Raw genomic sequence first — 15,249 nt, 5'->3', positions numbered from 1 at the left:
CCCTGCCTCAGCTTCCCAAGTAGCTGGGATTACAGGCACGTGCCACCACGCCCAGCTAATTTTTTGTGTTTTAGTAGAGACGGAGTTTCACCGTGTTGACCAAGATGGTCTCAATCTCCTGACCTTGTGACCTGCCCACCTTGGCCTCCCAAAGTGCTGGGATTACAGGCCAGAGCCACCACACACGGCTGGTTACAGTTTTCTTTGAGAGGAACATGATGTATTTAGGGGGTAGATAAAGCTAGTTCATGTTTTGTATGACCCTAAATGGGTACCAAACAAAGATAAGGAGTTATTCATAATGCAGAATCTGTACTTTTTCTTTTTTATCATACATTGTTTAATGTTGCCAGTTTTTTAGTGATTGTTTTAGTCTATGTCTGATGTGTAATGTGTACTTTTTCTTTTGATTGCTAGAACTTTGCTTGTACTGGCCACATGAGTTGGAAGTGTACTGGTACGGAGCTGTAGTTTGCATTTTAAGTGCGTGATAGTGATTTGTTTTGCTTCCTTGCTGATTGATTGCACAATGATGATCTTCCCTTTTCACAGAGGAGAAGGCCAATTTGGAGAATAAGTTACTGGGGAAGAATGGAACTGGAGGGCTTTTTCAGGGCAAAACTCCTTTGAGAAAGGCTAATCTTCAGCAAGCTATTGTCACACCTTTGAAACCAGGTAAGAAAACATCTTAGAATAAAGCTCCTTGACAGAATGGTGGGACAGTGTCTTAGAAGCCTGAGGATCTGGGAAAACTACCTAAATGTTCTCTTTGTTTATTATTGGTAAAATGGGCTAATTCATTTCATGATGAATGTAAAACTAACGATGTGCTACACTTAAAAAAAAATCCCTTGGAGCTTAAGCTAACATAATTTTTTTTTTTTTTTTTTAAAAGATGGGGTCTGGTTCTGTCACCCAGGCTGGAGTACAGTGCCACAGTCATAGCTCACTGCAGCCTCAAACTCCTGAGCGATTAGTAGCTGGGACTATAGGTGCTCACCACCATGCCTGGCTGATTTTTTTTTTTTTTTTTTTTGAGACGGAGTCTCGCTCAGTCGCCCAGGTTGGAGTGCAGTGGTGCGATCTCGGCTCACTGCAAGCTCCACCTCCCGGGTTCACGCCGTTCTCCCGCCTCAGCCTCCGAGTAGCTGGGACTACAGGCGCCCGCCACCATGCCCGGCTAGTTTTTTGTATTTTTAGTAGAGACGGGGTTTCACCATGTTAGCCAGGATGGTCTCAATCTCCTGACCTGGTGATCCACCCGCCTCGGCCTCCCAAAGTGCTGGGATTACAGGCTTGAGCCCCCGCGCCCGGCCGCCTGGCTGATTTTTAAAAAATTTTAGTAGAGAAGGAGGCTTTGCTAGCCAAGCTGATCTTAACCTCTGGGCTTCAAGTGATTTTCCTTCCTCAGCTTCCCGAAGTGCTAGGATTATAGGTGTGAGCTACGTACGGTGCCCGGAGGCTAACAGAATTTTTTTTTTTTTTTTTTTTGAGACGGAGTCTCGCTCTGTCACCCAGGCTGGAGTGCAGTGGCCGGATCTCAGCTCACTGCAAGCTCCGCCTCCCGGGTTTACGCCATTCTCCTGCCTCAGCCTCCCGAGTAGCTGGGACTACAGGCGCCCGCCACCTCGCCCGGCTAGTTTTTTGTATTTTTTTAGTAGAGACGGGGTTTCACCGTGTTAGCCAGGATGGTCTCGATCTCCTGACCTCGTGATCCACCCGTCTCGGCCTCCCAAAGTGCTGGGATGACAGGCTTGAGCCACCGCGCCCGGCCGCTAACAGAATTTTATTGCCAGATACGTAACCCTTTTCTTTTTATGACAAGATTTAATGTAACCTAACCTGGGTCTGGGTGGGAAATAAAACAGCAAAAAAGAAGACTCTACTGCTTGCCATTGTACAATAATTATTTGAGTTATGTATCTGATTGTTTTTTTTTTTTTTTTTTTTTTTGAGATGGAGTCTTGCTTTGCCGCCCAGGCTGGAGTACAGTGGCACGATCTTGGCTCACTGCAAGCTCCATCTCCTGGGTTCACACCATTCTTCTGCCTCAGCCTCCTGAGTAGCTGGGACTACAGGTGCCTGCCACCACGCCTGGCTAATTTTTTGTATTTTTAGTAGAGACGGGGTTTCACTCTGTTAGCCAGGATGGTCTGGATCTCCTGACCCCATAATCTGCCTGCCTCGGCCTCCCAAAGTGCTGGGATTACAGGCGTGAGCCACGGCGCCTGGTCGATATTTATCTTTCTATGCCTGACTTATTTCACTTAACATAATGTCCTTCAGATTCATCCATGTTGCTGTGAATGACAGAATTTCATTCTTTTTTATGGCTAAATAGTATTCACTGTATGTGTATGCCACATTTTATCTGTTTGTCTGTTGATGGATACTTCAGTTGATTCCACATCTTGACTATTGTGAATAGTGCTGTAATAAACATAGGACTGCAGATAGATATCTCTTCGATGTACTGATTTCCTTCTTCTTAGATATATACCCAGTAATGGGATTGCTGGATCATATGGTAATTATATTTTTAATTTTTTGAGGAGCCTCCATACTGTTTTCCATAATACCTGTACGAGTTGACTTTACTACTAACAATATATAAGAGTTCCCCTTTCTCTCCATCCTCAGAGATGCAGAGAAATTTTTAACATTTTTCATAGTATCCATTCTAACTGGGATGAAAGGCTATCTCATTGTGATTTTTAATTTGCATTTCCCTGATGATTAGTGATATTGAGCATTTTTTCACATACCTGTTTGCCATTTGTATGTATTCTTTTGAGAGATGTCTATTCAGCTCATTTGTCCAGCTGTTGAGTTAGAGTTCCTTGTGTATTCTGGATATTACTCCCTTCTTTAATGAATAGTTAACAAATATTTTCTCCCATTCTTTAGTTGTCTCTTCACTCTGTTGATTGTTTACCCTGCTGTGCAGAAAGTTTTAAATTTAATATAATCCCATTTGTCTACTTTTGCTTTTGTTGCCTATGCTTTTGAGGTCATGTTCATAGAATCTTTTCCCAGAACCATGTCCTAAAATATTTCACCTGTTTTTATTTTATTACTTTATTTATTTATTTTTGAGACAGTCTCACTCTGTCACCCAGACGAGTGCAGTAGTACTATCTCGGCTCACTGCAACCTCCGCCTCCCAGATTCCAGTGATCCTCCTGCCCCAGCCTCCCGAGTAGCTGGGACTACAGGCGCGCACCACCACACCCAGCTAATTTTAGTATTTTTGGTAGAGATGGGGTTTCGCCATGTTGGCCAGGGTGGTCTCGAACTCTTGACCTCAAGTGATCCACCCACCTCAGCCTCCCAAAGTGCTAGGATCAGAGTCATGAACCACCGCGCTCGGCCTCTCCAATGTTTTTAGTTGTTGCATAGTTTAAGGTCTTACGTATCAGTCTTTAATCCATTTTGAGTTGTTTTTTTTTTTTTTTTTTTGAGATAGAGTCTCACTCTGTCCCCCAGGCTGGAGTGCAGTGGCGCGATCTCAGCTCACTGCAAGCTCCACCTCCCGGGTTCACGCCATTCTCCTGCCTCAGTCTCCTGAGTAGCTGGGACTACAGGTGCCCGCCACCGCACCCAGCTAATTTTTTGTATTTTTAGTAGAGGCGGGGTTTCACCATGGTTTTGATCTCCTGACCTTGTGATCCGCCCGCCTCGGCCTCCCAAAGTGCTGGGATTACAGGTGTGAGCCACCGCGCCCGGCCTTGAGTTGATTTTTGTATATGGTAAGAAATAGGTGTCTGGTTTCATTTTTCTACCTTCAAATATCTAGTTTGATCAGCACCATTTATTGATTTTTCAAATTTAAATTTTATTTTAGAGATGAGATCTCACTCTGTTGCCCAGACTTGTCTCAGAATTCCGGGGCTTAAACCATCCTACCACCTCAGCCTCCCAAAGCTAGCACCATTTATTGAAAAGACTGTCCCCTCCCCAAGGAATGTTCTTGGTGCTGTTGTCAAAAATCAGTTGGCTATAAATATGTGGATTCGTTCCTGGGTTCTCTATCTATTCCATTTATCTGTGCGTCTGTTTTTATGATAGTACCATGCTATTATGGTTACTTTAGCTTTGTAATGTATTTTGAAGGCTGGTAGTTTGATGCCTCCAGCTTTGTTCTCTTTGCATAGGATTAGTTTGGCTACATGGGGTCTTTTGTGGTTCCATGTGAATTTTAGGATTTTCTTTCTTTCTTCCTTTTTTTTTTTTTTTTTTTCTTGAGACAGAGTCTCGGTCTTGTTGCCCAGGCTGGAGTGCAGTGGCACAATCTTGGCTGACTACAACCTCTGCCACCTGGGTTCAAGCGATTGTCCTGCCTCAACCTCTGGAGTAGCTGGGGTTACAGGCATCTGCCACGACCCCCAGCTACTTTTTGTATTTTTAGTAGAGATGGGGTTTCACTATTTTGGCCAGGCTGGTCTTGAACTCCTGACCTTAGGTAAGCTACCGTCCTTGGCCTCCGAAAGTGCTGGGATTACATGCATGAGCCACCGTGCCTAGCCTGTTTATACATTATTTATGGCTGTTGTATTCTTACTAATTTTTCTTTCCATTTGTTTCATCAATTAGAGAGAGAGGTAGTGAAATCTCAGACTGTAATTATGGATTTGTCTCTTTATAATTTTTCCTTCATGTAGTTTGAAGCTACTATTAGATGCATAAATGTTTAGGATTGTTATGTCATCTTGATGAACTGGCCACTTTAATATATATATATATATATATATATATATTTTTTTTTTTTTTTTTTTTTGGTTGGACGTGATGCCTCACACCTGTAATCCCAGCACTTTGGGAGGCTGAGGCGGGTGGATCACAAGGTCAGGAGTTCGAGACCAACCTGGCCAATATGGTGAAACCCCATCTCTACTAAAAAATACAAAAATTAGCCGGGTGTGGTGGTGCACACCTGTAGTCCCAGCTACTCGGGTGGCTGAGGTGGGAGAATCGCTGAAACCTGGGAGGCGGAGGTTGCAGTGAGCCAAGATCGTGCCACTGTACTCCAGCCTGGGCTATAGAGCAAGACTCCATCTCAAAAACAAACAAACAACATATACATATACACACACACACACACACATATGTATACAAGCATATATATATGTATGTGTATATATATGTATATATACATATTTATGTATGTATTTTTGAGACAGGGTCTCACTCTGTCACCCAGGCTGGACTGCAGTGGAGCAATCACACCTCACCGCAGCCTCTACCTCCTGGGCACAGCCTCTTACCTCAGCCTCTTGAGTAGCTAGGACCACAGATGCCTCTACCATGCCCAGCTAGTTTTTATATTTTTTGTAGAGACAGGATTTTGCCATGTTGCCTAGGCTGGTTTTGAACGCCTGGGCTCAAGTGCTCCACCCACCTCAGCCTTCCAAAGTTCTGGGATTACAGGTTGAGCCACTGTGCCTGGCCCCACTTTAACAGTTTGAAATGATCTTCTCTATCCCCACTGAAGTTCTTTGCTCTGAAACCTACTTTGCCTGATATTAATATAATCACTCCAGTTTTCTTTTGATTGGTGTTAGCATGGTGTGTCTATATTTAAAGTGCATTTTTTATAGGCAGCATATAATTGGATCTTGCTTCATTATTTAATATTATTGTCACTGCATTTTAATTGGAATAAGTGCATCTATTTTAGCCTTGACATGCTATGCTATTATTTTGTGTGTGTGTGTGAGTCTCTCCGCCCCAAAAATATTTTTTTAGGAGATGAGCCAAATGATTGTTCTCAAATGAATACTGCCTAAACTATGTTTTCATGGCCTATCTTTTCTTCCCTGTCATCTTGTTGCAGTTTAATTCCTTTATCAGGTGTCAGTTTATATGCTATGTGATTAAGTGCTGTTTCTTCCATGAAGCCTTTACTTGATTGTTTCTTTCTTACTCTGTTTTGGGTTTTTTTTTTTTTTTTTTTTGCAGACAGGGTCTCACTGTGTCACCCCATCTATAGAGCAGTGGCATGATCACAGCTCCCTGCAGCCTTGACCTCCTGGGCTCAAGTGATCTCTTGCCTCAGCCTCCTAAGTAACTGGTACTACAGGCACATTCCACCATGCCTGGCTAACTTTCTCAGTGTTCCCATAACACTTTTGTTCTATTTCGTTAAAAATGTTTATCAAGGCTGGGCTGGTAGTTCATGCCTGTAATCCCAGTACTTTGGGAGACCAAGATGAGAGGATTGCTTTAGCCCAGCAGTTTGAGACCAACCTGGGCAATATAGTGAGACCCCATCTCTAATCTCTACTTATATAATATTGAAAAGCAAAAAAAAAAAAAGTTTATCAAAGTAAAACATGGCCACGGTAACATCACAATACTTAAGAGTTTATGTTAAAATAACCCCTTCCTCTTCCCATCCCTATCCCCTGTCCTTTTTCTCAAACTCTTACTGGTTTTGTTGTTGTTGTTGTTGTTGTTGTTGTTTTTTTAAGACTTTGAGTCTCGCTCTGTCCCCCAGGCTGGAGTGCAGTGGCGCGATCTCGGCTCACTGAAAGCTCTGCCTCCCAGGTTCATGCCATTCTCCTGCCTCAGCCTCCTGAGTAGCTGGGGCTACGGGCGCCCGCCACCACGCCCGGCTAATTTTTTGTATTTTTAGTAGAGATGGGGTTTCACCATGGTCTCGATCTCCTGACCTCGTGATCCACGTGCCTCAGCCTCCCAAAGTGCTGGGATTACAGGCGTGAGCCACCGTGCCTGGCCTGTTGTTTTTATATTTTGTTTTACAAGTGGGATCTCACTGTGTTGCCCAAGCTGGTCTCAAACTCCTGGGCTCAAGTGATCTTCCTGACTCTGTCTTCCCAGTAGCTGTTTTAACTCACTATTTTAACTTGTGTGGTTACATTCATAATGCCTGATAGTATGATTATATCAGCAGTATTTACAATGTTATGATTATGTAAATATTGTTCAATGCCAAGTCAGTAACTGTGATGCAGTTTCATCCCTTCTTGGTTCTCTTTGGCTGTATTTGGTTGTATTGTCACAACTGCTGAGCCACATAAAGATGATTCTGACATCAAGAGATCAGTGGATTTACTTTTCTTTAAACTTTATCAATTTCTTAAATTTCTGCCACATTTTATCTTGCTTCATATTGGACAATGACCCTTGGAAGTTACTACTGCTTTTTTGGGAGAGCATTATTATTTTTACTATCTTTTCTGCCTTGTTTCCTGGACCTTATATCTTTCTTCTGGATATACTCCTTCATTATGCGGGAGTGCATCCTGAGGAAACTTTTTTTTTTTTTTTTTTTTTTGAGACAGAGTCTCGCTCAGTCGCCCAGGCTGGAGTGCAGTGGCGCGATCTCAGCACACTGCAAGCTCCGCCTCCCAGGTTTACGCCATTCTCCTGCCTCAGCCTCCCGAGTAGCTGGGACTACAGGCGCCCGCCACCTCGCCCGGCTAGTTTTTTGTGTTTTTTAGTAGAGACGGGGTTTCACCATGTTAGCCAGGATGGTCTCGATCTCCTGACCTCATGATCCTCCCGTCTCGGCCTCCCAAAGTGCTGGGATTACAGGCTTGAGCCACCGCGCCCGGCGGAAACTTTCTTAAATTAGTACAGGAGAGGAAAACTTTGAGTTCTTATATATTTGAAAATGGCATTGTTCCACTTTCATATACAATTGAAAGTTTATCTTAATACGGCATTATAGATTGCAAATTATTTTTTATCACTACTCTAAAGACATTGTTCCTTTACCTTCTGTTTTTTTTGTATCGCTGATGAAAAATTCAGTGCTTATCTAATTTTCGTTACTTCGTAAGTGATTTTGTTTCTTCTTTATGGAAGCTTTCAGAACCTTATCAGTGTCCTGAAATGTCATGAGATTGTGTGTGGGATGCTTTTTTTAAAGGTAGTACCTTAGGCTGGCGAATAGGTAAGCCCCAGATACATCATTTCTGTTTCAACCAAAGTAGCTTTTATAAACTGGTCTTCTTATAAGGTTTAACTGGAACTAAGGATTCTGTGGCTTAGACGGGGTGTGTGTGTGTGGCTCATCTCCAATTATTTTCCTTGGGATTTGAGTGCTGACTAGCTTTTGGTCTCCCACAGTTGACAACACTTACTACAAAGAGGCAGAAAAAGAAAATCTTGTGGAACAATCCATTCTGTCAAATGCTTGTTCTTCCCTGGAAGTTGAGGCAGCCATATCAAGAAAAACTCCTGCCCAGCCTCAGAGGTAAGACTGTTTGGAATCTCAAAATGGTGGTTATGATAATAATGTTCAAAGGATAGTTACTGGACAGAGCATCTGTTATGTGTCCATACTGTGTTTATTTATTTATTTATTTTTATTTTTTTATTTTTTGAGACGGAGTCTCGCTCTGTCGCCCGGGCTGGAGTGCAGTGGCCGGATCTCAGCTCACTGCAAGCTCCGCCTCCCGGGTTCACGCCATTCTCCTGCCTCAGCCTCCCGAGTAGCTGGGACTACAGGCGCCCGCCACCTCGCCCGGCTAGTTTTTGTATTTTTTTAGTAGAGACGGGGTTTCACCGTGTTAGCCAGGATGGTCTCGATCTCTTGACCTTGTGATCCGCCCGTCTCGGCCTCCCAAAGTGCTGGGATTACAGGCTTGAGCCACCGCGCCCGGCCCATACTGTGTTTATGGACACCTTTACGTTACTTTTTTTTTTTTTTTGAGACAGAGTTTCGCTCTTTTGCCCAGGCTGTAGCGAAGTGGTGTGATCTCAGCTCACTGCAACCTCCGCCCCACCGTGTTCAAACAATTCTCCTGCCTCAGCCTCCTGGGTAGCTGGGATTATAGGCACCTGCCACCACACCCGGCTAATTTTTGTATTTTTAGTAGAGACGGGGCTTTGCCATGTGGCCAGGCTGGTCTCAAACTGCTGACCTCAGGTGATCCACCCGCCTCAGCCTCCCAAAGTGCTAGAATTACAGGCGTGAGCAACTGCGCCCAGCTATGTTAGCTTTTAAAATCCTCATAATAATGGGTTTGTGTGGTTGGTATAAATTAAGAAAAATCCGTATAACATTTATGAGTTGTAGGTAATATGCTTAATTAATTAATTTATAGATAAGGGCTCAGAGATACTAAGTTGCTTGCTTAAGGCAAGTTTATTTCAGAGCCAAGATTCAAACCCTTATCAATCTGTTTCCAAAGGCCTTGTATGGTTATAGTTGTTACATCTTCCTAATGTCAAATATCTTTGTTCTTCTGTATTACTTTAGCTTTTTTTTTTTTTTGAGACAGGGTCTTGTTCTGTCACCCAGGCTGGAGCTGGAGTGCAGTGGTGGCACATAGCTCACTGCAGACTCAAACTCCTGGGCTCAAGTGATCCTCCTGCCTCAGCCTCCCAAAGTGCTGAGACTATATAGGCATGAACCACTGCATTCAGCCAATAGACAAATTTTTATTTTATTTATTTTTGAGACAGAGTCTTGCTTAGTTGCCCAGGCTGGAGTGCAGTGGCATGATCATATCTCACTGTAGCCACAACCTCCTGGGCTCAAGCAATCTTCCCACCTCAGTCTCCTGAGCAGCTGGGACTACAGGCACAAGCCACTGTGCTCAGCTAATATTTTTGTATTTCTTGTTCAGAAAAAGTTTTACCACGTTGTCTAGGCTGGTCGCGAACTCCTGAGCTCACTGAACCCACCCACCTCTGCCTCCCAAAGTGTTAGGGTTACAGGCGCGAGCCACTGCACCCAGGCCAGAGTATGAATTTAGTTTTTATTTTTTATTTTTGTGAGACGGAGTCTCGCTCTGTCGCCCAGGCTGGAGTGCAGTGGCCGGATCTCAGCTCACTGCAAGCTCCGCCTCCCGGGTTTACGCCATTCTCCTGCCTCAGCCTCCCAAGTAGCTGGAACTACAGGCGCCCGCCACCACGCCCGGCTAATTTTTTTGTATTTTTTTAGTAGAGACGGGGTTTCACCATGTTAGCCAGGATGGTCTCGATCTCCTGACCTCGTGATCCACCTGTCTCGACCTCCCTAAGTGCTGGGATTACAGGCTTGAGCCACCGCGCCCGGCCTCAGAGTATGAGTTTATAATCAGGGTTTAGTGTTTACCCTCTCTGTGGTTCTCTTGCTTCTGAAATTTTGCCTCAAAAATTTGATCTTTTTTTTTTTTTTTTTTTTGAGACAGGGTCTTGCTCGCTTGCCCAGGCTGGTGTGCGATGGCATGATCTTGGCTCACTGCAGCCTTGACCCCTCAGGCGTAAGCAATCCTCCTGCCTTAGCCTCCCGAGTAGTGGAGGCTACAGGTGCAGGGCACCACGCCCAGCTAATTTTCGTAATTTTTGTAGAGATGGAGTCTTGCTATGTTGTCCAGGCTGGTCTTGATCTCCTGAGCTCAAGTGATCTGCCCACCTATGCTTCCCAGAGTGCCAAGATTACAGGCGTGAGCCACCATGCCTGGTATGTGCCATCTTTTTTTTTTTTCTTTTCCCCCAGACGGAGTCTTGCTGTGTCACCCAGGCTGGAAGAATGCAGTGGCGCAATCTCGGCTCACTGCCACCTCCGCCTCCTGGGTTCCAGTGATTCTCCTGCCTCAGCCTCCCAAGTAGCTGGGACTACAGGCGCCCATCACTACGCCCGACTAATTTTTTTTTTTTGCATTTTTAGTAGAGATGGGGTTTCATCGTGTTAGCCAGGATAGTCTCTATCTCCTGACCTTGTGATCTTCCCGCGTTGGCCTCCCAAAGTGCTGGGATTATAGGCGTGAGCCACCGCACCTGGCAGAGTAGGGAAAGCTTTCTTAAACAGGACACACATAGAAAAGCACTGACCATAATGGGGGTGGCAGAGGTTGATAAATTCAAGCACATTTAATTAAAAGATAAAGAGATGAAAATTCAACCCCTAGAGTGGGAGAAACTATTTGTAACACATGAATCCTACAAAGGGTTTATATCCAGAGTATACAAAGAATTACAAATCAATTAGTAAAGAATTGACAAGCCAGTAGAAAACAGGCAAACGACTTGAACTAGCACTTATGAAAAGGACAAACAAATGGCCGATCAACGTGAAAATGTACTCAGTTTTACTGATCATCAGAGAAAAGCACATTAATTTCCTAAGACCCACCAATCTTATATTTTTTTATAATAGCTAAAATGAGGAGATAACTCATCAACAGTAGACTGAATAAATAGTGGCATATCCCTACAATGAATATTATACAGCAATGAAAGTCAATGAATTAGAGCTGTGTGAATTGATGTGGTTGAATCTCACAAACATAAAGTTGAGTGAGATAAGCCAGACAGAAAAGAATACTTGTAGTAGTCTGGTTACATTATACAAAATTTTTTGTTTTTCTTCAAAACTAGCATACCATGTTTATGTAATACATGCTTATTTGGTAAAGCAATAAGGAAATTATCTTTTTTTTTTTTTTTTTTTGAGACGGAGTCTCGCTCTGTCGCCCAGGCTGGAGTGCAGTGGCCAGATCTCAGCTCACTGCAAGCTCCGCCTCCCGGGTTCACACCATTCTCCTGCCTCAGCCTCCCGAGTAGCTGGAACTACAGGCGCCCGCCACCTCACCCGGCTAGTTTTTTTTTGTATTTTTTAGTAGAGACGGGGTTTCACCATGTTAGCCAGGATGGTCTCGATCTCCTGACCTTGTGATCTGCCCGTCTCGGCCTCCCAAAGTGCTGTGATTACAGGCTTGAGCCACCGCGCCCGGCCTAGCAATAAGGAAATTATCTAATGATCACACTTGACGTCAAGATAGCAGTGGTTGTCAGTGTTCTTCTGTATCTTGGCCTAGGTGGTGATTTCATAAGATCTTCCACTTGGTAGTCATTTAACTATTTTTGTTTTGGGCACTTTTTGGTATGTATTAGATCTGTCATTATGCTCTTTGTTTTGTATTCATCTTATTGATTTATTTGTTTTTAGACAGAGTCTTACTCTGTTGCTCAGGCTGGCATGCAGTGGCACGATCATGGCTTATTGCAGCCATGACCTCCTGGGCCCAAGTGATTCTTCTGCCCCAGCTTCCTAAGTGTTTAGCACCACAGATGCGCACCACCACTTGGGACTAATTTTTTAAAAATTTTTTGTAGAGACAGGGTCTTGATATGTTACCCATGCTTGTTTGAACTCCTGGCCTCAAGCAATTCTCCTGCCTCAGCTTTCCAGAGTGCTGGGATGACAGGCATGAGCCACCATGCCCAGCCAAGTTTTTCTTTTTAATCACTTTACTGAGGTCACATTTATAGACACCAATGTATTTAAGAACTAAAATGTTATGGTTGAATTTAAAAAACTATCAACAAGAGAGATCAGATTTTTAGAGTGGAGAGAATAGCACTCCATTTTATTGCCCTTTGTAGTTTGACATCCTTTCACATTTCTGAGGAACATTTAGATATCTGTAGTATATATGTTTATTATACATTTTGTCAATTTCTCTACCATAGAAGATCTCTTAGGCTTTCTGCTCAGAAGGATTTGGAACAGAAAGAAAAGCATCATGTAAAAATGAAAGCCAAGAGATGTGCCACTCCTGTAATCATCGATGAAATTCTACCCTCTAAGAAAATGAAAGTGTGAGTAGCCACAACTTCTTACTGCCAAGGGTAGACATATTGTACCTTGTATACCACTTGTAAGTTTCTTTTCTGAGTTTACACTTTAGATTGAATAGAATAAAATTAAAAATGGTACATCTGCAATATGTTTGGTGCACCTCAAGCTTGAGAAATGCCTAAAACTGTGACCATGGTGAGGTGAATTGTTACATGTGTCCTGGAGGGCACTCATATCTTAGTTGGCATAGGTTTTACCTCTTTTTGTTTTTATGTTTAATAACAAGCTGCATACATGTTTGTTCATATTTTTATTAGTTAAGAATATATTTTGCTGCAAGTAATAGTCTGTTCAACTGGAGTGGTTTAAAGAATAATGAATTATTTGTTCACAGAGGTCTAAAGTAGTTAGCTGCTGGCTTTGGTTCAGTGGCTGATTTTTAGCTTTTTTTTTCATACTTGCTCTCAAGATGCTGCTCTGTATTTCTTAGCTTTTTTCTTTTGCTTGTTGTCTCATTGGCACAAGATGGCTGGTATATCTCTAGGTGTTGTATTTATGTTTAAGAGAAGAAGAGAGCAGTAAAGGAAAAAGGGCAGCATCTATACCAGGAAACTTAAGTCTTTCCCAGCAAACCTTAAATTTCATTTCATTTGCCTAGACTTGTGTCACTTGGATTCCCTAGTTGCAGTAGAGGCTGTTGAAGCAAGTACAATACTTACTTGTAGTTTAGTGCGTTGATGCTCCTCCTGAAATTGGGGTTTTATTAATAAGAGAATAGATATTGGGATGGCAATTAACTCTGCCATTTGATCGTTTGATGGTGAGCAGTTAGAATCCCTCCTTACTCTTCTGAACCACCACTAGGTAACTCTTATCTTGATAGAAGTTGGTTTTCTCAAAGTTTACTCATTGAAGCCATTAGTATATATGATGTAATGATACTATTGGAAGAATCATGTGGTCAAAGCATGCTTGTTATCCTATAGAATGAGAAAAGTTAATCCATATGCAGCAGATTTGGGGAGGAGGGTACAGGCTATGCTTCAGGGAATTGAAAACATATTTTTTGTTCTTTTGAACTCAAGTTCTAACAACAAAAAGAAGCCAGAGGAAGAAGGCAGTGCTCAAGATACTTCTGAAAAGAATGAATCTTCCCCAGAGAAAGCCAAGGGTAGACATACTGTGCCTTGTATGCCACCCATAAAGTAAGTTTCTTTCCTGAATTTAAACTTTAGAATGAATGGTGTAAAATTACAGACTTACATCTCCTATCTGTTTGGTTTACCTGGAGGTTGGGAAACTCCTGAAGCTTTGACCATGGTGAGGTGAATTGTTACATGTGTCCTGAAGGGTGCTCAGATTTTTAAATTTTTATTTAATTAATTAATTTTTTTTTTTTTTTTTTTTTTTTGAGACGGAGTCTCACTGTCACCCAGGCTGGAGTGCAGTGGCCGGATCTCAGCTCACTGCAAGCTCCGCCTCCCAGGTTTACGCCATTCTCCTGCCTCAGTCTCCCGAGTAGCTGGGACCACAGGCGCCCGCCACCTCGCCCGGCTAGTTTTTCGTATTTTTTAATAGAGACGGGGTTTCACCAGGTTAGCCAGGATAGTCTCGATCTCCTGACCTCGTGATCCGCCTGTCTCGGCCTCCCAAAGTGCTAGGATTACAGGCTTGAGCCACCGCGCCCGGCCTAATTAATTAATTTTAAAGACAGGGCCTCATTCTGTTGCCTAGGTTGGCGTGCAGTGGTGCAATCATGGCTCACTGCATCCTTGACCTCCTGGGCTTACCTGATCCTCCCACCTCAGCCTCCCAAGTAACTGGGACCACAGGCATGTACTATCATGCCTGGCTAACTTTTTTTTTTTTTTTTTTGCGCGACATAGGCTCACTCTGTTTCCCAGGCTGGAGTGCAGTGGCACGATCTTGGCTTACTGCAACCTCCGCCTCCCAGGTTCAAACAACTCTCCTTGCTCAGCCTCCTGAGGAGCTGGGATTACAGGTGTGCACCACCACACCTGGCTAATTTTTGTATTTTTAGTAGAGGTGGGGTTTCACCATGTTGGCCAGGCTAGTCTCAAATTCCTGACCTCAAGTGATCTGCCCACCTTGGCCTCCCACAGTGCTGACGTGAGCCACCGTGCCCAGCCTACCTTTTACATGTTTTTGTAGAGATGGGGTTTCGCTATTTGCCTAGGCTCTCAAACTAGGCCTCAAGCAATCCTCTTGCCTTGCTCTCTCAATGTGCTGGGATTACAGGTGTGAGCCACAGTGCCTAGCTGGTGCTCAGATCTTGAACAGTCAGAAAAATATACTGTTGAAGCAAATTTAAAAGAAATATAAAAGGAAAAAGTTAGCAATGGTTCTTACCATGTAAATGGAACATTTCTTATTTTTCCAACCTCCCTGCTGGGTTTTACCCAAGCCAGCATACATATTTTCACAATCAGTTAATATAAAACCTTGGGTTCTGCTTTATTGACTTGCCATGAGACTATTTCAGATTTTGTTTCTGTGCTGCTACAAAATCTTCACATTTATCCTTTTTTGATAGATTAATATTCTAGCAAATTATATTTAACTATTTTCTGTTGAAAATGTAGTTTCCAGCTTTTCACGATTATAAGTAATCAGTCAACAACTTTATAGGCAGAGCCATTTCTTTGAGTGATCTCCTCAGAATAAGGAAGGAGAAATTCCCCGCAGGGAAT

At 43.2% G+C, this 15,249-nt stretch overlaps 1 protein-coding gene across 1 annotated transcript in view; it reads left to right on the top strand.

Moving 5' to 3' along the window:
* Positions 1 to 15,249, top strand: part of TPX2 (TPX2, microtubule nucleation factor) — a 62,852-nt gene that overhangs the window by 18,466 nt on the left and 29,137 nt on the right. Inside the window, exons 4-7 of the mRNA XM_025398742.1 lie at positions 553 to 675; positions 8,095 to 8,221; positions 12,430 to 12,558; positions 13,624 to 13,743. Of these exons, the coding sequence (XP_025254527.1) occupies positions 553 to 675; positions 8,095 to 8,221; positions 12,430 to 12,558; positions 13,624 to 13,743 (499 nt within the window). The remainder of the gene's footprint in view (positions 1 to 552; positions 676 to 8,094; positions 8,222 to 12,429; positions 12,559 to 13,623; positions 13,744 to 15,249) is intronic.

Source organism: Theropithecus gelada, chromosome 10 (assembly GCF_003255815.1).
Source record: "Theropithecus gelada isolate Dixy chromosome 10, Tgel_1.0, whole genome shotgun sequence".
In the NCBI taxonomy this organism is placed as follows: Eukaryota; Metazoa; Chordata; class Mammalia; order Primates; family Cercopithecidae; genus Theropithecus; species Theropithecus gelada.
Note: the sequence above shows the minus strand (reverse complement) of the source record. Positions and strands in the feature narration are given on the sequence as shown.